This window comes from Crotalus tigris, unplaced genomic scaffold (assembly GCF_016545835.1).
Source record: "Crotalus tigris isolate CLP2741 ecotype Arizona unplaced genomic scaffold, ASM1654583v1 scf7180000018299.754606, whole genome shotgun sequence".
Classification (NCBI taxonomy): Eukaryota; Metazoa; Chordata; class Lepidosauria; order Squamata; family Viperidae; genus Crotalus; species Crotalus tigris.
In genome coordinates, this window is record NW_024096930.1 from 106,302 (window position 1) to 129,430 (window position 23,129).

At 40.6% G+C, this 23,129-nt stretch overlaps 2 protein-coding genes across 9 annotated transcripts; one reads left to right on the top strand and one right to left on the bottom strand.

Annotated features, from left to right (window-relative positions):
• The first annotated feature begins 1,126 nt into the window (after nucleotides 1-1,126).
• On the top strand, nucleotides 1,127-6,635 carry HPDL (4-hydroxyphenylpyruvate dioxygenase like). Its single transcript, XM_039349604.1, has 2 exons — nucleotides 1,127-1,779; nucleotides 5,117-6,635. Exon 2 carries the CDS (start codon nucleotides 5,166-5,168, stop codon nucleotides 6,405-6,407), a length of 1,242 nt encoding a protein of 413 aa, XP_039205538.1. The 5' UTR covers nucleotides 1,127-1,779; nucleotides 5,117-5,165; the 3' UTR covers nucleotides 6,408-6,635.
• On the bottom strand, nucleotides 6,477-23,089 carry MUTYH (mutY DNA glycosylase). 8 transcript variants are annotated; one of them, XM_039349600.1, is made up of 16 exons: nucleotides 22,836-23,089; nucleotides 21,244-21,341; nucleotides 19,755-19,876; nucleotides 19,614-19,653; nucleotides 19,312-19,385; nucleotides 19,162-19,203; nucleotides 18,957-19,028; nucleotides 18,312-18,425; nucleotides 16,510-16,607; nucleotides 13,806-13,950; nucleotides 12,132-12,219; nucleotides 11,272-11,463; nucleotides 10,543-10,685; nucleotides 9,737-9,898; nucleotides 8,963-9,010; nucleotides 6,477-8,504 (listed from the first exon to the last, which is right to left on the bottom strand). In XM_039349600.1, the coding sequence occupies exons 2-16, from the start codon at nucleotides 21,332-21,334 to the stop codon at nucleotides 8,376-8,378; spliced, it is 1,560 nt and encodes a 519-aa protein (XP_039205534.1). In that variant the 5' UTR covers nucleotides 21,335-21,341; nucleotides 22,836-23,089; the 3' UTR covers nucleotides 6,477-8,375. The 8 variants fall into 8 exon arrangements, with proteins under 8 accessions (XP_039205534.1, XP_039205533.1, XP_039205531.1 ...); XM_039349599.1 differs by having other exon boundaries at nucleotides 22,165-23,089; XM_039349597.1 differs by lacking the exon at nucleotides 22,836-23,089 and adding an exon at nucleotides 22,048-22,181.
• Nucleotides 23,090-23,129: the final 40 nt, after the last annotated feature.

Here is a 23,129-nt window from a genome sequence, read left to right on the forward strand (position 1 = left end):
GGCTTTTGAAAGCCAATAGAATAGACTCTCTTGAATAGAGTCTAATTCTATTGGCTTTCAAAAGCCAATAGGAATTGTCCAGGCTGTCTCTGCCCTGCTGAGCCCGCCAAAAGTCCCATTCTGCAAACGGTGCTGCACCAGTTGAGTAGTCCTCGACTTACGACCGGTTGAGTAGTCCTCGACTTACGACCAGTTGGGGGGGTGCGGCATTAAAAAGGTTGAGAACCACTGATCTAGAAAGTATTTGCTGTAGTCAGAGTCAAAAGCAATAATGAGTGAATTGTATCAAGCAACAACAGATCCAAAGTGCCTTTAAAAATAAATGCTTAAAGGAGATTAGGGGGTCAGAACTGTGTTACCACCAAGTCTCATAATCCAGAGACTTATGAAAGAAAGCAGTGGCATCTGCTCTTAAAGCAACAACAGGCTCAAAGACTTATTTGTGAAGTAATAGTGCTGATGTCCTAAAACACATTCAGTGATTTTTCTTATCCCTGAAAATAACTTCTACCTATACTTTAAAATATAATAGTTCAGGACTAGGATGTGTGCACAATGAGCATTTCTGATCTTCCCTTCATCTGTAGCTTTCAGAAATACAATCAGATACATGACTTTCATTCCCCCCACCCTTCTGCCTTGCTATATAGCAAGTTTACCAGTAGAACATTCTGAGATTAAAATACTGGTAGCTCTCAATTTATAACCATAATTGGAACCAGAATCTCCGTTGCTAAGCAAGGCAATTAAGTGAATCATGCCCATATGTATGACTTTTTTCTATGGTTGGTAAGTGAATCACTGCAGTTATTAAGTGAGTCATGGGATTATTAAGTGAATTCAGATTTCCCCCATTGACTGCTTGTCAGAAGCTGAGAAAGTCACGAATGACAATATATGGTGCTGGAACACTGCAATCGTCTAAATCAGGGGTCTGCAACCTTGACAACTTTAAGACTTGTGGACGTCAGCTCCCAGAATTCCTCAACCAGCAATGCTGGCTGAGGAATTCTGGGAGCTGAAGTCCACAAATCTTAATTGGCAAGGTTGCAGACCCCTGGTCTAAATATATACTGGTTGCCAAGCGCTCTAATTTTGATCACATGACTGTGGGGAATGTGACGATTGTGTGAGGACTGGTCATATGTCATTTTTTCCAATGCTGCTGTAACTCGTAACAGCTGCTAAATGACATGGTAAATCCAGGACTAACCTGTGTTCGGATTCAGCTGCAGATCATGAGAATGACCACCAGATGGTAGCAGAGTACCAAAATCTCTCTTTGCTGCCATCTAGTAACTGTGGGGTTTTTTTTTTTTTTTTACAGTCCTCGGACGTTCATCATTACATTCCTCGTCCGAGGTCTAAACCCAGAAGGAATACGGACACCTGTCTTTTAAAATTAACTTTCAAATTTAAAAAAATACAAGCCAGTCTCTTCCCAGAGAGACAGCCGCATGCCTTGCCTCACACAGCGCCTCATTCTTTCTGTTTTCCAACTGAAAAGAAGGGGCGGGGGGGGGAGCTTAGTGGTAAAGCTCGTCCTAGCTCTGGATTATCCAAATCCTGTAAAATGCGGTGCAACTGCCTTTAGGCGCAATCTCATACTCGAACATCTTCCGCTTCCGTCCGTGCTGTGGAGCTGCTACTTTAACGTCAAGGTCGTGAGAAAGTTGGTGTTTTGCTGTGTTCTGCCCCACCACCACCGTTATGCATTCATTCCCGGCTGGAAGGAGAGAGAATAATAATACGGCGGGAGAAATAAGGAGTTCAAATCAGGTGAGAGGCGAGGGAGTAGATGCATGAAATCTGCCGGGCAGCAGCAGATGGAATCAGCACGCGGCAGGGGAAAAAGAGGAAATATTCACGCTGCCGAGTAAAAGATTATGAGTAAAAAAAAAAAAAAAGCAACCCATGTTTTTTCAAGTGAGAATGAGGAGTTGGGAGTGGGATGGTGTGGATAAAACGTGCCTCTTAGATTTATTGCAGGGGGGGAAAAAGATCCTCTCTCCTTTTTGCAACTTGTTCTCTTGAGAAAACGTGGTTTTATTTTTAAAGATAAAGGAGCAGGTATTGGAAGTATTTTAAAATGCAACGTTTCATCTTTCATCTCTTCTACGGATTATTCTAAGCAACTTAAAAGACAACATGCTTGTCGAAGAAAATTCTTCTTTTTAAAGGAGCAGTTTGTATGTATTTCTTATGTGAGTAAGCCCAGAACCTGTTTTCCTTAAACAGTCAAAGAAATGGTAACTCTAAAGCAGTGGTTCTCAACCTTTTTAATGCCGCGACCCCAACCGATCGTAAGTCGAGGACTACCCAAGCGGTCATAAGTCAAGGACTACCCAACCGGTTGTAAGTTGAGGACTACCCAACTGGTCGTAAGTCGAGGACTTTCCCTGCCTGGGAGCGCCGCACATGCATGGTGCCGCCCCCTGCGCCAGCCGAGGCGTAGCTGGCTAGGGGCAGCGATGGCGCAGGGCGACCACTGGCTGGGCCACCAGCTGGCCCAGCCCAAGGGAGGTAAGGCACCTGCTGGGCCCCACGTGTGCCAGCAACCTTTCCTGTGCCTGCTGGCTCCCACCTCCCACCCCGGCCCTCTTTTACTTACATTTTTAGTAGTTGCTCAGCAGGGAGGGGTGGAAGCTTCCAGACAGCTCGCCTTCGCTGCAGACAACTTGCAGCACCATTTGCAGACTGGGGCTTTTGGCGGGCTCAGCAGGGCAGAGACAGCCTGGACAATTCCTATTGGCTTTTGAAAGCCAATAGAATTAGACTCTATTCAAGATAGTCTATTCTATTGGCTTTCAAAAGGGAGTAGCACAGCTAAGGAAAAGGGGGAAAAAATGGCGGACTGCGTTGTTTGGCGACCCCCGTGAAATGGTCATTCGACCCCAAATGGGGTCGCGACCCACAGGAAAGAAAGAAAGGAAACCAACATCGAGTAATATGATCAAATAAAAGTAATATTTAAAATGGCAATTTTACTCCACTGTGGCAGGACAGAGTCACTCATCACTGCCCACTTCTTGGGGAGAGCTGCTTGAAGTTGACTGTGTTAACTCTTTTGGAACAATTACCAAAAGCCCACACTAAAGTCTACATTTTTGGTTTTTGTATCTGAAGAAAATGTAACTGTAGGAGAGGAAGCTGCAAAACCAAGAAGGTAGCCATGGAAGACCAGTGTCTCGATGAGTCTAAGATGGTCAGGAGGTAACATGATGTGAGAAACTTCCAAACTAGGGGTCTTCAAACTTGGCCCTTTTATGACTTGTGGACTTCAACTCCCAGAATTCCACAGGAATTCTGTGGAGTTTAAGTCCACAAGTCATAAAAGGGCCAAGTTTGAAGACCCCTGTTCCAAACCAACCATCTGGCCCTCAAGCACTACAGGTTCAACATTTCAGTCAAAAAAATTATCTTCAGTGCAATTTCAGATATATGAATCTGAACAAGAAATCAGTTGGCTCAGCCACAGAACATGGTGGTATGAGATCACATAACTCTGGACTGCGTAAAGGGATCCTATAGGACAGCGGTCTTCAAACTTGGCCTCTTTCTGACTTGTGGACTTCAACTCCCGGAATTCCTCAGCCAGCGTGCCTGGCTAAGGAATTCTGGGAGTTGAAGTCCACAAGTTATAAAAGGGCCAGGTTTGAAGACCCCTGCTGTAGGATGTGAATCTATAGTAGAAAGTCCAATATTTGCTTTAAGATACATAGCACGAGATCATGTAGCTCTAACTGATTCTGGAGCGGTGCAAAGGCTTCTTACGAAAACCCTCAGTTGTGATGAATAAAATGGTTTCAACAGAGATAAATATCTTCACTTATATACAAATGTGAAGTAAGATTGTAGGATGGCTAAAAATAGTAGTGGAGATATGAAATGAACCTAACAAATAAAATGGAGGTTACGCCCTTTTCCTCCCTGTGTTTTAGAAGAGAGCAGGGCCAAACCCAGTTCATCAATGGCCTAATTCCATAGAAGCCTCCTCACCAGCTCGCAGCACAGTCTAAAGGCAACCTTAGCAACAAAATTGCAAAACTGCAACTTTTCATCCTTTATCAGCTGATGACCTCACTATTCCATCTTCCTTTGCCTAATAATAAAATTAATCCCAGTTACGCTGATAAGGACCAATCAGGCTCGTAGGATTTCCTGTCTTGTAGCCTCCAACTTGTATAAAAACCTTCGCTTTCCCATTGTTCAAAGTCCCTCTTTCTTGTAAAGCAGGCATCCATGCTTGGTTCTTCTCTTTAGTGTTATGTTCCTTCTAGATGGGATCCGTGACAAAGTGTACTTTTAAAGACGATAAACTCTACAATCATATTAATGTTTTTCATATTGTCATATATAAAAATGTACCATATCACTGCACTGAAAAAGTGGCAGGTGGCTTTGTTGAAAGGCTTCTGTGCATATGCTCGGAAGCGCTCTTGTTTAATAACTGCCCAGGGTAGATGTGATGGCAATGTGTGTGTAGCTCTGTGCTTTTGAATTTCTTTGGCTGCTTGGGGTGGGCCCGAGTGGTGTAAATATCCACTCTGTAGGAGCCAAGTAACTTTGTTCATAGCTGCTGTTATAGTTTTGCTGTTTCTATGTTTCACCAATTCTGCGTTCTATTATCTCTAATGCCCTTTTCCTCTCCTTTTCTGAGTGGGAATATTCTGAGACAGGACTACAAAGTGAACAAAGTGAATTTAAGATATATGTTTTCTTTATTGTGCTTGAAAACAGAATGTGGCTGCATCCTAAAGAATGGAAACTGAATTGCTGGTTTTGGCAGGACAGAATGCCTGGACAAGTTCTTGTAGTTTTCTTGGCAAGGTTAATTGGAAAGTTTGCCATTGTCTGCTTCTAGGACTGAGACAGAAGGATTGGGCCAAGGTCAATCAGCTAGCTTTGTGCCTAAGGTGGGATTAGAACTCTTGTCTCTTGGTTTCTAGCCTGATGCCTTAACCACTACACCAAACGGTCTCTTCCTATGAAATCTGAGAACCTTTCATTGGCGCAATAGAATAGGACCCAGTTTCCATTCAGGAATGGTCTGCCACTCCTACCTCCCCCCCCCATCTTAAGATATTGATCTGGATGTTTTCTTCTTGTTTTGTAGATTTAATAGCAAAAGGATGTGTTGCAACTAACCAACCACAAGTTTCACAATGTCTGCTGTTCTGAAGCGGTTGTGTTACATTGGATTCCATGTTCTTCAGGGTCAACAGCTGGCCAGTCACCTGGTACAAAGGTTTGGCTTTGAACTGTTTGCTATACGGGAAGCAGAGAGGAGGAGGCAGCAGGCTTTCCGAAGAGGAGATGCTGTTTTTGTTGTCAATGAAGAGCAGGAGCTGACTGGGAAAAACTTTTTGTCTTCAGATTTACCTTCAGACTGCTGTAAGCATAAAGGAATCCTGTATGATGTGAACCTGCAGTACAGAGTCAGTACAGCGTCCAATATTTGCTTTGAGGTAGACGATGTCCCTGGCATCTCCCGAAATCTACAAGAGAAAGGCTGCAAGATCCTTATTCCTCCCTCCACTGAAGCAGATGAAAATGGCTCTGTTACTTACTCTGTAGTGAGATCCATTGTGGGCAACGTAAGCCATACTCTTCTTGACCGATCCCAGTATGGTGGGCCATTCTTGCCTGGTTTCTATGAAGTTGAGGTTGCCCCCAAGAAATGCCAGAAGGAGAAGGAGACCGTGCATTTTGACCACATCACCTATGCCTGTCTGCAAGGTAGCTCACAGGCTGTGCTGGACTGGTACAAAAACTGTTTTGGTTTCCAGCGCTTCTTCATCCACCAGCAAGATGACGCTGTAGAAGGCTTTCGAATTCAGGGGGAAGACATGGGCCTTCTTCTTACCGCCATGCAATACAGTGATGATCGACTGTCACTCTTTGAGCATGATTGTAAATTTGTTCTGGCTGAGTCGCTGCCAACGCAAAGGATGGGCCAGGTGGACACTTTCCTTCAGCAGCATGAAGGCGCTGGCATCCAGCATGTGGCCCTTCATACCACAGACATTGTAAGTACTGCTGCAGCCATGGCAAAGTCAGGAGTAAGCTTTTTTAAACCACCAGTATCATATTACAATGAGAAAAGCAAAGAGAAGGAGATACAGCAAGTTGGGCAAGATCTTCAGCTCCTGAAAGACTACGGCATCCTTCTTGATGCGGTAATAGACAACGAAGGACAGGATGATAGCCCTAGCATGCTTGAGAAGCAATATCTGATGCAGATCTTCACTAAACCTCTTTTTACAGAAGAGACCTTTTTCATAGAGCTCATTGAACGCCATGGAGCTGCAGGTTTCGGCGAGAGAAATGTCCGTGCGCTTTGGAAGTCTGTACAGGATTATATGGATCGGCAGCAAGGACCCACTCTACTTGAGAACGAAGCGTGACAAAATGTTTATTTTGTTCTGCTCAGAGGCGCCTTGAACTGTGAGATGGGCCCCAAACAAATTTGATAAATAAATTATAGCTAAACAATATAGTGCTGCCTCAGATTTGTTAACACAGGATTAATGCCCATGTTAGAACAAAGCATATGGACTGATTTGGTTTAAAGGTGTACTTTCAAAATTGATTTTGCAATCAGTGCTGGCTTGCATTAAAAAGTATCCAAGTGAGCTGGAGGCCATCTGATGCATTATTTGATGAGAACTGAAACCTTACTGTAGCAAAGTTGTGACAATAACCACATCTGAAAGCATGTAGGTTTTTGCCTTGCTAGCTGAACTACTGAACTGGTAATTGATTTTTCCCTAACAAAACACAAAGGCCTGAAGGAATGGCTGTTATATTTTTCCTAGGAAGAGAGAAATGCTCTCTGTATTAGAATAAGTGACTGCTATCTACAGAAACCTCCTACCCCAGTCTTTGGGACCAAGGAGTTCAAATCTGAAAAGGTACAAGATCCCTATTGCTTAGCTACATTACTCTTAGTGAAGAAAATTACCAAGTTAGGTAACAAAAAGTCTCAGTGAAAACAACCAAGTTCTGAAGCCATCAAGAGCAAACTTTGGACTACATATTCTCTACTACTGGAAGAAAATCAGTTCTCCCTGTTCTTACTTACTTGCATCCACCAACTGTAGTGTTAACTGGACAAACAGGAGGCAAGAGTATCTGTTAGCCACTGTCTCATGAATCAGGACATCTTTTTAAATACCAGAACATGGAAACCACAGGGAATCTTTAGCATGGATCCAAGCATCTATACTGATGGAAAGTAGCTACTGTACTATTTACACTCCTAAAAAGTGAAAAGAACCCGACTTACTCATTATCTAATATAAAGAACTGTGTATAAATATTGCGATTCTCAAAACATATTGCTAATTAATATACGTCCAAAGTTGGCTCAGTAGTTTGGTAGAAGAGCCCTTACTTGAGAATCCATTGAATATGAAGAGATTTTCTCAGTTCATTTCTTTAGCTGTTACTGAAAAGTATCCATGGTTTAATTAATTTAGTGGTTACATCTATTAATGAAGCGTCTGTCACGTCCACTTGCTGTTACTGAATGCTACAGCTAGAAAAGTGGTGGTGAAGTGGTAACTGCTCTCCCTGTATGTTTTCCTGCTCACAAATATCTACCATAATCTATTTCTTGTCCAAATATAGTTCTATCTGTTGGATGTTCTTGAATAGCACAGTTATGTTTCTCCTTGCTAGAAGAAGTGAAACAAATCACCTTAAAATACAGAAAGGCTTATTAACTCTATACACTATATCTTGATTTAAGAATCAGGGGGATAAATTCACTTTTCAACACTTCACTCTCATAAATTTAGTACGTTTTGGGGAAACAGCTAAAAATGGAAGCTCACTAAGTTTTTTTTTAATAAACAATCATTAAAAGTTTTATTAGAGAAACCACAGTTATAAAACAAGACATTTCAAGCATTAAAATAATTGATCATACAGAAAAATGGCACGCAGTACAATTGTAGAATGTAGGCAAACTGCAATTATTCAGTTACTTGTTCCCAAAAGAATCTGGCTCTAATAAAAAAAAAAAACTTTATCCTGCTTTTGCCATATTTCTTTCAATGTGCCATATTACAAAAAAAAAATGGTAGTTGGTCTCTTTCTTTGGCATATCTATAGCTGCAACTCAGATTGGGGTTGGGCATGCAGTGCTAAGAGCAGTGCTTATTTAATCATTTAGCAAATGAGTAGGAAATCAAATGACAACAGGATATGTTTCACAGCACTGTTTCAGTATCTCACATACTGGGCAGACACATCTCACTTCATGGCTAGAGGACCCTATTCCCAGGCCCTTCAAAAGATGATTGACCCAGATTTCAAAGTACTGTACAAGAATATTGGGAGTGCAAAGATGTCCACTTTTCATGTTTTTTCTATACTGAGCTATTGAGATCAGCTCTAAGAAACGAATGCAAAGAAAGCAGCTTCTTGGAAGAACTAGTCTGTTCTTTAGGCTTTAATTGGCTGGTCCTGAGAGAGTCCCGTTTCTTCTTCTTCACAGCCTGTACAATGATACAAAGGTAGAGATTTAACAGAAAAGACCCTGCAAACAGTCACCTATTTCATCCTCTCCCACCTTATCCTGTAAGCCAGTGTTCCCCAATTTTTCCGGGGTGGCAGCCGAAGGGGGGGAGAGGGGATGGTTTTGTGTGAAGGCTGCGAGTGCCTTCACACATGCACAGATTCATTTGTGTGAGGGCTGTGAGTGCCAGCATCCGCCACCTCGCGTGAGTGCAGCTATGAGCGCACCCACTGCTGACACTGCCTGGTTCTGAATGGGCCATGGCCAGGGGTTAGGGACCCCTGGTGAAAGCACTACTGTGATAAGTACCTTGGCCAAGCACAAGTCAATCACTGACCAATTTGGGGACTTACTTTAAAAAGGGGCAAGAGACTAAGAATAGGCAGCTAAACAAGGCATGAGCAAAAGCTGCTTGGTTCTATAAAAAGATAAACTCACTTGGGCATCGTTGATTCTACAGCTCCATTTTTCATAAACTCTGAAGACCTAAAAAAGAACATAGAAACTATACTCAAATAACTGCAGGACCATTTTTAATGTGGATAGTATGTGCCAATGCTCAGCCTATATATATATAGCAAGACTAAAAAAGGGCATGGGACTAAGCAAGTTCTGTTCTCAGGAACCCTGTACATCTGTTTCCATTTTGTAGATGCTCATATATTGTGCAGGAATAGATTGAGAAATCAGTTAAATATTTGCAAATGTATCAATGATTAGAAATCTTGACATAGCTACACATGAATTTATCAACTCTATTGCAGAACGTAAGAGACATCTATGCAGCCCCAAGTTGTTACACTGACAGGCTGAGAGTCTGCACAGATTTGGTTCTAATTCCACAGAGACATGGGGAGACAGGATGGCTTCTGTTTCTGTGCACTGAAGTCTTCTATCAACATTCCTTGGAAGCACATTGTCTGAACAATGAAGCAAATTGCATTCATGTGAAATGAAACAATTGCAATTGTTAAGTCTACCCTCTGCCATAAATCTCACTGGGTGTTTCTGGGCCAATCGGTATCTCAAGGGAGGAGGTTGGGAGAGAAGAAAATGGATAACTGATTGCTACATAAGTTGTTACGCATTCGTACAGGAAAGGCAAAATACAAATAGAACACATTTACCTACATATTGTTTCCTCGCATACTACTTTTTAGAGATTTGCAAAGAATCCACTGCAAAAGTGTTTAAATCTCAGATTTTCAGTACCTTTTTCATAGCTGTGGAGATGGCTGATAACTGCAATTCTGTTTTGGTCACCCATCGGAATGCTGGCAGTTCCACATTCCTATGCCAATTTTCTTCATCTTTGTCCACATTCAAAAAATAGATCACATATGTTTGGCGGATGTGGGAGAAGATATGGAGAACCTGGGGAGGGAAAGATGGATATATGGGTGGGTGGATGGATCCTGTTAACTCAGTATTATCATGGGCAGAAGGAAGACACTGAATGGCAGAGACAGAAACTAAATGCCCCAAGGAGAGGGATCCTTGGAGTTCTTTTTTACTCTTCCCTGCTTTAAGACAAGGTGATGCAGGGATATGATAGCTGGATTTAGGAGCAAAGATATGGAAAAAAAATATTCTGCTGCATTGTTATAACAATTTGGATAATGGCTAAAATTGAAATTAAGATCAATATTTTTGCAAACTTGCAAGTTTGAAAAGTCTTAATAAGACAATAATAAACTGATAAATTTTGATGCCCACATTTCTGGGGGAACTAATGTCATTGCTCTGTAGCTATGTTTGCAACCTTGGCTAATTTCAATATCAAACAACCATTTCCCAAGTGTAATACATTCATCTTGGGTCCATGCAACTACTCTACTCTAAAACTTTACTATAATTGTAAATAGCAATAGAAATTCTAATGCTAATGCTACCCCAAAATGAACTGGGCTGAAGATCGAAGACACAGCGAAAATATGGGAGAAACTTGTTGGAAAACAATCAGCTAACACTGGCTGATTATAAGAGCATTACCAATTCCTTTCTGGGATCCAATTTACCTCTCCAACATACTGTAGTTGCCTCGGTGCCAAGTCATTGCCAAGGGAGGCTAGAAGGTGATCTGCCAGAATCACTTTCTGTTGCTTTTCCTGCCCTTGTTCAAGGAGGATGCTAGGAAACTCCCACAATCCAGCTAGCAGTCCTACAAGAAAATGTCTAATCAGTGCAATTTAATATAACACCATGGTTACATGTGTGAACTTGAACTTTCTGCTTCAAAGGAAAAAAGCTACTGAAATGCTGCACACTTTCAGCTAAAACATCATCTCTACAGTAACTATGTAAGGAATGAGTATTCTGTTAAAGGCAGTCTTTCCCTCACATAGGTCGAGGAATTCAATACATTTTGTTATTCAAATGTCTTCTTAATGAGAATGGAAAAACATGACATTAATCAAAAGATGCTTGGGCCCAGACCACTGGGTAGTACTCTGGATTAGACACACAAATAAATCAGCTCTTGGTTCAGAACTACAGATGCTCACATATTTGTAGTTTCTTATTCAAAATTATCAAGATAAAATTGGCTTCTTATCCTACGAAAAGCCCCTAAACACCATCAGAGAAAAAAAAAACCTTCCTGGTAATTTCTTCTTTTTTTAAAAAAAAATAGACAAAAAGAGACTTCATGAGCAAGATCCCGATTTCTGTAACTGCTAGAGAACTAGAGCTAACATTAGCTGACAATGCTTCTTAGCCTTCTTTGGTTTCTTCCTCAGCTGAGTTACCTGAGGTGGGCCTCCTCACAAGAAAGTACTCTGGATTCCCATCACTGCATCTCCTCTCTAGCACGCATGTGGCTGTGTGTTCTATTCTGGGCTGCTTCTTGGTAGCTTTTCTTGGGAAATTAGTGACACCAAGGCTGGGCTCCCATGGTACTGAAGGAGGCAGGCAGAGGGAACAGCTTCCTGAGACAGCAGCTGATAATGAGAAGGAAGCAGCAGGCGATCAGGCAAACTCTGAAATGCTGAGGGTAGTAGGAGCAGTGCTTCATTATAATCTATTTTCATGTCCATCTAGGACAGGAAGGCTTGGCTGGACAAGAAGAACCACAGTTCTTCTGAACCTGCCTGTCCCATGGTGACAAAGCTCAACCCACCTCCAATTCTTCCTTCCCAAGGAAGCCTTGAAAGCCTAAATCAATAAACATAACAGAATACATTTCAAATAGCAATATTAACAAGTATAAAATAAACATTACACAAGGATGTTATTTTTTTATCCATTTGCCATGACCTTCAGATCAAAGACGACCTCAATTTAAAGATGCAAAATTTCCAAACAAGTAGGCTCTTTAGAAGCATACCCCACATTCAATCCACTTTTTCCCACAAGGACATTGCCAAAGCCTTAACAATGAAGACAAAAATACAATTTATTTTGAGGGATTAAACCAGCTGATTTGAGAGTATGACCAAAATTCTGCCCCTCCTTTTTATGCAACCATCAGGAAAACGAAGCAATGTCTGTGGAAAGAGGTTAGTTGGGAATGAAGTTGTGAGAGTCTTCCTCACTTTTATAAAACCTTAAATTCTCATTCTCAGTGTAAACAACTATCCTGGTAATATAAATTCTTATTAGCACTTACCACATTCCTCCATATCTAGCACAGGGAGACTTTTAGAAGCAGGTTTTCCGAACAGTCTCTTGGTGGAATTTAACCGATCCTTTTCCACCTACAAAAGATAAAGGCTTTTTGTACTGATAAAAGTGTAGGAAAAGGGTGCAGATGACAACAGGGAGAGACCTGTCTGGAAGGATACCAAGACCTGCCTATTTAAGGGTTCAATTAATCATGATTCCAACTAAAGATTAAGCCAGGTGAAAAATTGGACTGCAAGGTTTGTTATGCAGCAGCCTCTCTTGTACAAATTTTTGTAGTAAATAAGGCGCAAACTTCAATTTTTAGAACTTCTCAGGTGAAACATGGACACTAATCTCACAATTGATACAAAAGTTATGATGGTGCAAAAAGCCATGGAAAGAAACAAGACAAGATAGAAAGACCTGCACATGGATTACAGAACAAATGAAAGTATATGACATCATGAAGAGAGTAAAAGAATTGAAATGGAAATGGGCTGGTCACATAGCAAGAAGAACTGATGGCAAGTGGACCAACTTGATAATGGAATGGATCCCACTTGATAAAAAGCATCCACAAAAGAGACCTAAAACAAGATGGATCGACAACATCAACAAGTATTGCGGGCCCAATTGGCAAAAGAAAGCTCAGGACTGTATTGGTTGGAAACATGCAGAAGAGGCCTTCATCCTGCAGTGGATAGACAATGGCTAAAATGATGATGGCTATTACTAAGAATTCTGGGAGTTGACTTCCATTCAACTAGAGCAGTGATGGTGAACCTTTTAGAGACCGAGTGCCCAAACTGCAACCCAAAACCCACTTATGCATCGTCAGGTGCCGGGTGGGTGTGGGCCATTGGGTGGGTGTGGGCCATTGGGTGGGCGTGGCTGCGGTGGTAACAGCAGACTGGGTGGAACTAAAAAGTTCAATCAATCAATTCCAACTTTGCAAGATCTTTTTTTCCCGCTAGAAGTTGAAATTGGCTGATTGAGTGAACCTTTTTTTTTGTACACGGCGGCGGAGGCCTAAAGTGAAAAGGTTTTATAAAACCCAGCTGAAGGCCTAGGACTGGGGCGACGGTGCGCGTGCCCACAGAGAGGGCTCTGAGTGCCACCTCTGGCACCCGTGCCATAGGTTCGCCACCACTGAACTAGAGTATTCTCTGATTGGAGAAGGTAGTCAGCACTTAAAAAAAAAGAGTTGTAGTAAAATTAGTATGTGGAAGAGATTGTGAAAAATAATTTTCATTCTGATAAGAACAAATATAACAAAGCCTCACTGGGTCAACATTAGGCTAACAATGCAAGCCTATCCAAATGCATTCAAAAGTAAATCTAAGATCTTGAAGAATGACTTATTTCTGAATATATATGCATTAGGTTACAACTTTAATCATATTAAAGCAATATGATGCTGTTCAAGTATATTAAGACTACAACTTCCCAAATTCCCAGTCTACAGAGGAAGGCTGTAGTCCCTCTCAACCTCAAGATTCATTTGTGATCCTATTTATTATCTTCCTGGAATCTTCACATATTCCATACATGTATGTCCATATGGTATTTTAGTTTAAGATACAAAGTCAGTGCACCACATCCCACAAAAGAACAAAGCCTCCCTCATATCATTTTTGCATATCTGGGTAGAACATTCAAACAAACAGGTTGTCCTTACTTTATGGAGACCTCTGCAGTGCTGTTTCACTGGACATTCCGTGCATAATGGGGTCTTGGGAGTACACACTGTTGCACCCAATTCCATCATTGCTTGATTAAAGTCACCAGGATGGGTCTGGTCAACCAGAGTGTTGGCTAACACCCTAAGAACAATAGCCGTTATTCATTAATGCTATACTGTAGGGGAGGAATTCAAGTTAGAAAAAGATATGATTCACTTATTCAAATGAGTCTCCTGCTATTCCACAAAGTGCATTGCATACAATTTGGCATAACATGAGACAACCCTGCACTCTATGGAATGGCCGATACACAATTAAATTCATGTTTTTTTCATGAACTAGAAACTACTAAACCAATAAAAAATGTAGTAACAAGTACCACATTAAAAATTATGTGTAGTTTTTTCTTCTTAAAGCTGAGAACATTATATACTTTATTTTGTTATGTATGCAGAATCTTAAGTATACCAAAGCCCTGACTTTTCCCATTACAACCAAGATTTCCCCACAACTTTCCCTAAATCAAAAAACACCACCAAATCTTCTTTCTCCATGATGTATGCCATCATTTAGAGCAGGAGTGTCAAACTGCCGGCCCGTAGGCCAGACGCGTCATGTGGAAGCCACGCCTACCCCATTGCCGGCAATGGCAAAACCATCCCGATATGTTGCGTGACATCACATGACATCGCGAGTTTGACATGCCTGATTTAGAGCATGTATGATGCAGCCCAAATACTACATTGTAATCTGCTTTCTAGGAAATGACATCTTATTTCATTATTCATTACTGTCATTGTTAAGTCTTTGCAGGTACAGGTAGTCCTCGATATTTCCACAGTTCATTTAGTGATCATTCAAAGTTACGACACTGAAAAAAGTGACTTATGATTTATCACACTTATAACCATCGCAGCATCCCCGTGGTCACGGGATCAAAATTCAGAGGCTTGGCAACTGACTCATATTTATGACAGTTGCAGTGTCCCCAGGTCCTATGATCCCCTTTTGCGATCTTCTGACAAGCAAAGTTAAGGGGGAAACCAGGTTCACTTAATAACTGTGTTCCAGCTTAACAACTGCAGTGATTCACTTAACAAAAGTGGCAAGAAAGGTTGTAAAATGGGACAAAATTCGTTTAACAACTGTTTGGCTAAACAATAGAAATTTTGGGCTCAATTATGGTCATAAGACAAGGACAATCTGTATTAACATTAACCATTACCTGTAAAACCTCTATAAATTCTTCCTCTGAAATAGAGTCAGACATTAGTTTACTATTTTAGAGTACTTTGGACCTAAAATATTAATACGATCTTATATAACTTCACATTTTTTTTATTTTAGTACCGTATTTTCTGGCGTATAAGACGACTCGGCATATAAGACGACCCCCGACTTCAGAGACGATTTGCATGTTTAGAAAGCCGTCTTATACGCCGGAAAATACGGTAACTGCAGGATGGGTTGTAAGAAAAATCTGATATAGGCTATCCTCATCTTACAACCATTCATTTAAAACCATTTGAAGTTGCAATGGCACTGAAAAAAGTGACTTGCAACTGGTCATATTTGTGACCTTTGCAGCATCCCGACAGTTGCAATTGCGATTTGGGTGCTTGGCAACCAGTATGTATTTGCAACGGTTGCACCATCCTGTGGTCACCTGACCGCCATTTGCGACTTTTCCAGCCAACTTCCAACAAGTAAAACCAATGGGGAAGCTGGATTCATTTAGTGACTGTATGATTCACTTAACAACTATGGCAAAAAATTTGTATAATTGGGCACGATTCTCTTAACAACTGCATCACTTAGTGACCCAAGTTCAGGTCCCAATTATAGTTGTAAATTTGAGACTACCTGTATGAATGCTAATTGTTCAGCAAGTATCTTATCTTTTCATTCCATTCTGGAAAAGTCTAACATGTTAACAAGACATGACAGACAAAACTTATTACTAAGATATTAAATGTCCTAATACTTGTCTAAAATATTAGAGATAGTTATAACCCCACGTATCTTGTGAATATAAAAATTTTGATTTATTATGCTTCCGACTTCAAGTCCAAGGCAATGGCTATGGGGAAGGATGTGCAAATAAGCACCTCTGTTAAATAAAGAATAGAGAAAAGCTTATTTTGTTTAGAAACAATTATCTGATTGTAAGCCACAGGAAAATCTGGCCAACAAATATCTGCATTGAGCCCAAGTTTAAAAAGTTACATAGAAATGAATGAGAAATATATACTCTTCCTTTATAGAATCTGATGGCATAAACACATCATTTTAAGGATCTTTCATTTCATTATTTAAATAAGGATTTTGAAATCTCATTGTTGTGGACAAATTTTGAAAACATGCAGTGTCCTGGAAATTCAGCTATCACTGCAAGCACTATTTTTACATATGCTATCATCATTCTTTATAGCCTCTATTCATTTCTCAGCATATTGTTTAATTCAATCCTAAATGATCCTTGTGAGATTTATATCTTGCTTCTTCTGCAGAAACTCAAGGCAGCTGCAATTGGATTTCTCATTTCATCCAACAGGAATCTGGTGAGGTATGCTGGACAGAGACCTCTAAGCCCTCTTGACTTCAAAGGGACTGCTTACATGCAAAGCACTGCATTCTCTATTGTATGAATTATTGCTTTATAAATCTTAGTGCCTTGTAGGAATGACAGTATTTCCTTACCAGAGTGTGTCTGCAACAGCTGAATTGGCAGGGTCAGCACCAATGGCTCTTGTGCGACACAAAACTCGAGTCACGTTCCCATCTACCACTCCTGTCACCTGTGTATTTTGAACAAAAACCTACTGGTTCATATACTTGAGAAAACTTGTGTTCAGGAACAAATGAGAGAGAAAGTCAGGCGCTGAATGATAATGAAAGGCACCTGCAATCTGTCTAAATCAACTTTATGAATTTGAGGGCACTACAGTGCAATAACTAAAAAGCAGTTAAAATCCTCCCCCTCTCAGGAAATTACTTGATAGTCCTAAATAAACTAAACTCATTCAGTTTTGGGGCCTCTATTTACAAAATGAGGGATGATATTATTACTGAGCTTCCTTACAGGGCTGCTGTACAGGGTTAAAATTAGAAAACAAACACAAAACCATATGAATACAATTTGAGAGTATATATCAAAGAAATGCCTCTCCCCAATTTGATAAATTAGTATTTCACCCTTCCTTCCTATTCTTTCTTTCAATGATTCCCCACAATGAGGCAGAATGGGCTGAGATACATCTGGCTCAAAATCATCCAACAAGCTTTTATGCTTGAGAGATTTCAATGAGTCTTCTAAACATACTCATGAGCACAGTACCCTACAGGCTGTGTGCAGATTTGCTTTGTCATCATAGATATCTAGATGTCTGTTCCACCTTCCATGAAGGGAAGAAGATTGTTACAAGGGAGAGGGCCTTTTCAGTTGGGCCTCCAGGTTATGGAAACTCATCCCCAGGGAAACACACTTGTTTGCAACTGATATATTTTCAACGCCAGGCTAAGACTGACTGTTCTTCCTTCCAAGCATTTTACAGTTCATGTAGACATCAGGAGCTAAGCTAGAATAAAAAGATTTATATTTATGTCTGTGCATGCACGTGGGGTGTTATAACAGTGTTCCAATATCTCAGGGGTTGCCACAAAGAAGAGGGAGTCAAGCTATTCTCCAAAGCACCTGAGGGTAGGACAAGAAACAATGGATAGAAACAAATCAAGGAGAGACGCAACCTAGAACTAAGAAGCAATTTTCTGACAGTTAGAACAATTAATCAGTGGAACAACTTGCCTCCAGAAATTGTGAATGCTCCAACACTGGAAGTTTTTAAGAAGAGACTGGACAGCCATTTGTCTGAAATGGTAAAGGGTTTCCTGCCTGAGCAGGGGGTTGGACTAGATGACCTCCAAAGTCTATTCTGCTCTGCTCTGCTCTGCTCTGCTCTGCTTTGCTCTATTCTATTCTATTCTATTCTATTCTATTCTATTCTATTCCATTCCATTCCATTCCATTCCATTCCATTCCATTCTATTCTAATATATGATAGACCTTTCCTGTGCTACTTATTTTATTGTTTGCATTATTTTAATTTTGTAGTAATTTTGTGATTGGTTAAAAGAATCTCAATTATTGGATGTCACAGATATTACTAATTACTAATGTATACCATAAAACTTACATAAATAGAGCCATCCTTTCTAAAAAATAAAAGCACGAAGAATAGCTTCCATTTTACTGGTTCTACTCCATCCTACTGGAAAACATTTCATCTTTTCAATGGGCCCTTCCAGCAAGGGGAGATGCCTTTTTTTGGGTCTCTAAACACATAAACAGGATCAAAATAGAAGCCTAAAGCTGCAAAAGGGCAATTAGATAGGAGATGTTTGGAGAGCTGGGAGTGACCATTTTTACAAAACATAGATGCCCATGCTATCTTCCATATGCACCCTAAAGCAAAGTTAAACACCCAGAATGATGGCCTTGTTACCTGGCCAAATGCTATGGAGGCAATAGCTCCTGCAGTGTACTTCCCTACTCCTGGCAGCTGCTTTTGCAGCTCTTCTGCTGTTCTTGGCATATGACCTGACAGTTGTGACATTACCTGTAAAAAACCAGTGAAGAAAGCAATTCAAAACAAAGGGAAACAAACAAGCTGAAGGTCTACTGTACTCTTAACAAGGCTGCACTGTATTCCACAGTATTTCTCAACACAAGGATGTTTTTATTAAAAACACATCTCTAAGTTCAGATATGCTGTTGAAGGCTAATAGTTTTTTAAGAAGTTCCCAACCATGTTGGCATTATGTAGGGCCTTGAAGACCTGGCCTAGGGCAATGTGTTGGATGAGCCCGTTTATAATAATTGGCGTGTGAAAATGACTAATGTTTGGCCTTGGATGTGCTTATTTGTTTATTTAAATATATTGGCTACCCAATTCCAGTGCAGTCTAGGGTTGTTGGTTGGTTGTTTTTTTGCTTTTTTGTTGGCTTGTTCTCAGATTTAATCCTATATTAACCACCCAGAGTCTCAATTTGTGAACTGACTATAAGCCAAGTAAATAGTACCATTTTCTTGCCAAAGTTAAGCACCACAACCCAGTCATCTAGTAACTCATTAATTCTGTCTACATTACCTTATGTGCACCTTCCTGGAGTCTTTTACCTCGAGAATAGTAGCCAAGGCCTGCCCATAGTTCATTCACTTCCTATTCTCAAATAGAAATGAGAAAAAAAAACCGAATTAACCCGAGAAGGATAAGGTCATACATATAAATGTCTTTTTCCCTTTACAGTTAACAAATGTGTGCATATTCATAAACGTATTTAAAATCTTTCTACCTCTAATGAAGCTCCAGCTAAATCCTGCAAAGTTGGCCATTTCTACATCACAAAGAAAAACAGGTGTTTATTTACTGGCTCTGCAAAAGCAGAACAGATGCACAAATAATTCAGAAGCCAGAAGCCACAAAGAAAGGAGCTCAGCATCACCTGCATCCAACGATTGTAGTAATTAATCACTGAAGCCACTTGGGTTTGCTGGAGCATGATCTCCGATACCCACACTGCAAGCACAAAGGGGAAACAGCAGCATCAGAGACTGCTCATTAAAGATATCTAGATCAAGGAAGCATGATAAAAGAGGTATGCCCCTTAACATATATATTAATAAAAATAATATATAATCAAATATATTACCCAAGCCAAACTCCAATCAAATCACTTGCTTTGTTGATGAGAATTTGGGGGCATTTAATATAGACCCCCTGAAACAGTTGAATTATTGCTCTCACCAGCATATGCTCGTCGGTCATCATCAGTTTCAGTTGCAGCCTGCGAGAGAGGAACAGCAAGGATGAAAACCCAACACAATAATTATCTCCTCATTTCAAAGAAAACAAAATATTTCTGAACCACTCCTTATTTTTCCATACCAGTTGCCTCCAAGGCAAATCTCGTTTACATTTATTGTACCAAGACAGCAGTCTCTTCTGGAAGTCTCTGATTTCATCCGCATCACTGAATGTGTGAAATACAGACTGGGAACTTGGCGCTTCTGTAGTAAAGAGAAATTAACCTTTTTAAGTTAGCATTTCTTAGGGCTACGTTGAGGGGGAAATCAATCTGTAATTGAATTTTTCTGCAATTTCTTAGAACGTATAATCAAATAAAAGATTAAGTGATCACTCCAAGATAATATAAATTATATTTAAATTATATTCGATATAATCAATCAGAATAGAGCTGGAAAGGACCTCAGAGGTCTTCTAGTCCAACTCAAGCAGTTCTGCTCAAGCAGGAGACCCTATACCAGGGGTGTCAAACTCAATTTCATTGAGGGCCGCATCAGCATTGCAGTTGCCCTGGGGGGGAGGCGGGTGGGTGTGGCTAGAGTGGGTGCAGCCTACTGGGTGGGCGTAGATGGAGTAGGTGTGGCCTACTGGGTGGGCATGGCCAGCCCTACATCGTTCGCGTCAAGGGGGCCTGTGGGGGGCCTGGGCAGGAGTGGGACAGATCTGAGAGTCTCTGGCAAAAGGGGTTGGAACCGGGGCAAGCACCAAGGCATGCCCCATTTCTTCATTCCTCACAAAGGGTGACACCTCCCCAGCATGCACCCAGAGGGCGGGGCTGACGCCGCAGGGGCTGGTTCCTCGCGGTTTCCAGATGGCCTTGTGGAGCTAAGACTGAATGCGTTTCAACATAGATGGCCACCACAAAATTGTACATTGGCTCCTGGCCGGCCTGGGCCAGGGCCAAGGCAGTGGGGGCCGTTCCCTCACTGTTTCCAGGATGGCTTTGTGGGCCACATGAAACCACTTCACGGGCCGCATCCGGCCCACCAGGCCTTGTGTTTGACATGTCTGCCCTATACCATTTCAGATAGGTGGCTGTCCAGTCTCTTCTTAAAAACCTCCAGTGGTGAAGCACCTACAGCCTCTGAAGGCAAGCTGTTCCACTGGTTAATTGCCCTCACTTTTAGGAAGTTTCTCCTTAATTCCAGGTTGCTTCTCTCCTTGATTAGTTTCCATCCACTGTTTCTTGTCTTGCCTTCTGGTGCTTTGGAAAATAAATTGACCCTCTCTTCTTTGTGGCAGCCCCTTAAATACGGGAATACTGCTATGTCATCCCTAGTCCTTCTTTTCTCTAGACTAGTTATACCCAATCTGCAACTTTCGTCATATGTTTTTGTCTCCAGGCCCCTAATCATCTTAATTGCTCTTCTTTGCACTTTTTCCAAGATCTTAACATCTTTTTTGTAACGTGGTGGCCAAAACTGGATGTATTTATTAAGACCGTACCTGGAATACTGCATCCAGTTCTGGTTACCACATTATAAAAAAGATATTGAGACTTTGGAAAAATACAGTATTAGACTTTTCATTTTTCTGTTTCTTGAGCAAAATCTTTGTGTAGCTCCATTACCTTTGTAAAGTACAAGTTCTTTTTTCACATTTCTTTGATGATTTTTGGATTTTCCCATATTGCTGCACTTTGACGTTTGACGTTTACTCATTGCCAAGCTAGGAAGAACATAAAGTATGTTATCATTAGATTAGATCAAACTCTTTCCAAATCTAAATGTAATAATTTGTGCAACACTCTATATAAATACTCCAAATTGTTACCAATTTAGTATGCAAACAATCACAATCACAAATGTGGGCAATCTGAGAAAATATGTTCCAAGGAGAAATCAAAAGAAATCAAAGTCTTTTTTTATTCTTGAAACGGATTCACCTACTCACATAAGACTGGTGAATACTCCAAAGCATGAGCGACTTCACAGTGCAAATAAATATTTTGTTCCCCCCCTTATATAAATATAAACCCTATATAAAAACTCTATGCAAATACAAAATAAAATTAGATCAGGTAACTAAATCCTACTTTTGGAAGAGTGAGATTTTCCTTCAATAACCTAAATTAATGCAAACTATTCTAGCTTTCCATGCCTAACAAAGCCGTCGGTTCTCCTCACCACGTGCCAACAACATCCGTGTAGGAGGATTGTTTTGTTCTTACACGCTCAAAAATGGAACAATTATTAGAAAACAGACGTCCTTTCAAAGGAGGGATACAACGTTTCTTTTTTTCCCCCTTCCCTCTCATCTGTACGGCTTTGTAGCCCCAGAGCCATCACGGAAACGCTACCGGTTGGCCATGCATACAAACGGTACGAACTACACAAACAGCAGATTGAAAAGGAAAGGGATATACAAAGCTCACCAACCGCAGCGCTACTGTAGGAAGCACAAAAAACCTAGGCTCTCCAACGGTTACTTTTTCTTGTATCGATAGAGTTCCCTCTTTGGACGGAAATGAAAGTAAAGGATTTTACCGTACTCAAGTATTTCTTTCCTACAACGGGAGTCTATCCACTTTCTAACGTAATTCTTACTCCGTGTACAAAGAGGTGTGTTTCTAATGGAGAGAGGGGATGGTGTTCTTTGCAAGCTGCCCTGCAATTAATATTTCAAGCAGCAAATAGACCCGGGACGTAGTTTGTGCTGTTCTGCAGATTTTGCGATTGGGAGGCGCGAAGTTTTAACTCGGCGGAAGCATTGAGGAGCAGAGACTAACTCTTTCTCCAGATCTTTTTTATAAATCATACCATCAGGTTTTATTTACGTGATGGAAAAACTAAGATCTTAGTAGCTAAAGCTTGTTAGGAAAAAAATTAATCCTCGTTAAGCTAGCGCTGGTCATTTGATGAAAAACAACCAAACGTGAGCATGGCAATTTATGCTTATGTATAGTGTAACTGCCTGCTTGATGCTATTTTGTAATTCGCATATTTTAATTTTTTTCTTAAAACTTTATTAGCTACTTTCCCGCAACCAATTATGAAATAAAGTATATCGCTGATTTTTTTTAAAAAATAAATGAGTTGTTGATAAGACTGCAATGGAAAATCTTTCCTCCCACTAGGCAATTTTTGTAAAATATTGAATTGGAAAATCTTGCCCGCTTCCAAGTCCGAATATCATATTTTTAAAATGTTTTTATATGCATACTTGCATCTATTCTCGGCTTGTGGAGATCTGACGCAAAATGAAAATTTTGATCACCTCGGAAGTTGGGTTTAATTTTTTAAAAAAAATATGCAGAAAACCCCACAGTTGCTAAACATATTACCCCATGGCCTTTATTTTTTGATAGCATGCCAAAAACTTTTAAAGCGTCTGGGTTAGGAAAGCTGGAATACTACATTCATTTTTCTGCGAATTATATTAATTTGAACGGGACTCCTGTTTAGATAATCTTACATAACTGCGCTAGCATCGAACGAAAGGCACTGAAATAGGCAT

Excerpts from the sequence above, each read along its gene's own strand:
- HPDL (XM_039349604.1), top strand. The coding sequence starts at position 5,166 with ATGTCTGCTGTTCTGAAGCGGTTGTGTTACATTGGATTCCATGTTCTT.
- MUTYH (XM_039349594.1), bottom strand. The coding sequence starts at position 21,930 with ATGAGAGGGAAGGGGGAAAAAAAGAAACGTTGTATCCCTCCTTTGAAA. Across the intron at positions 9,899-10,542 it reads AACTACAGTATGTTGGAGAG|GTTCTCCATATCTTCTCCCA; the intron begins GTAAATTGGATC and ends TTCCCTCCCCAG. Across the intron at positions 9,011-9,736 it reads TCTCCACAGCTATGAAAAAG|GTCTTCAGAGTTTATGAAAA; the intron begins GTACTGAAAATC and ends GTTCTTTTTTAG.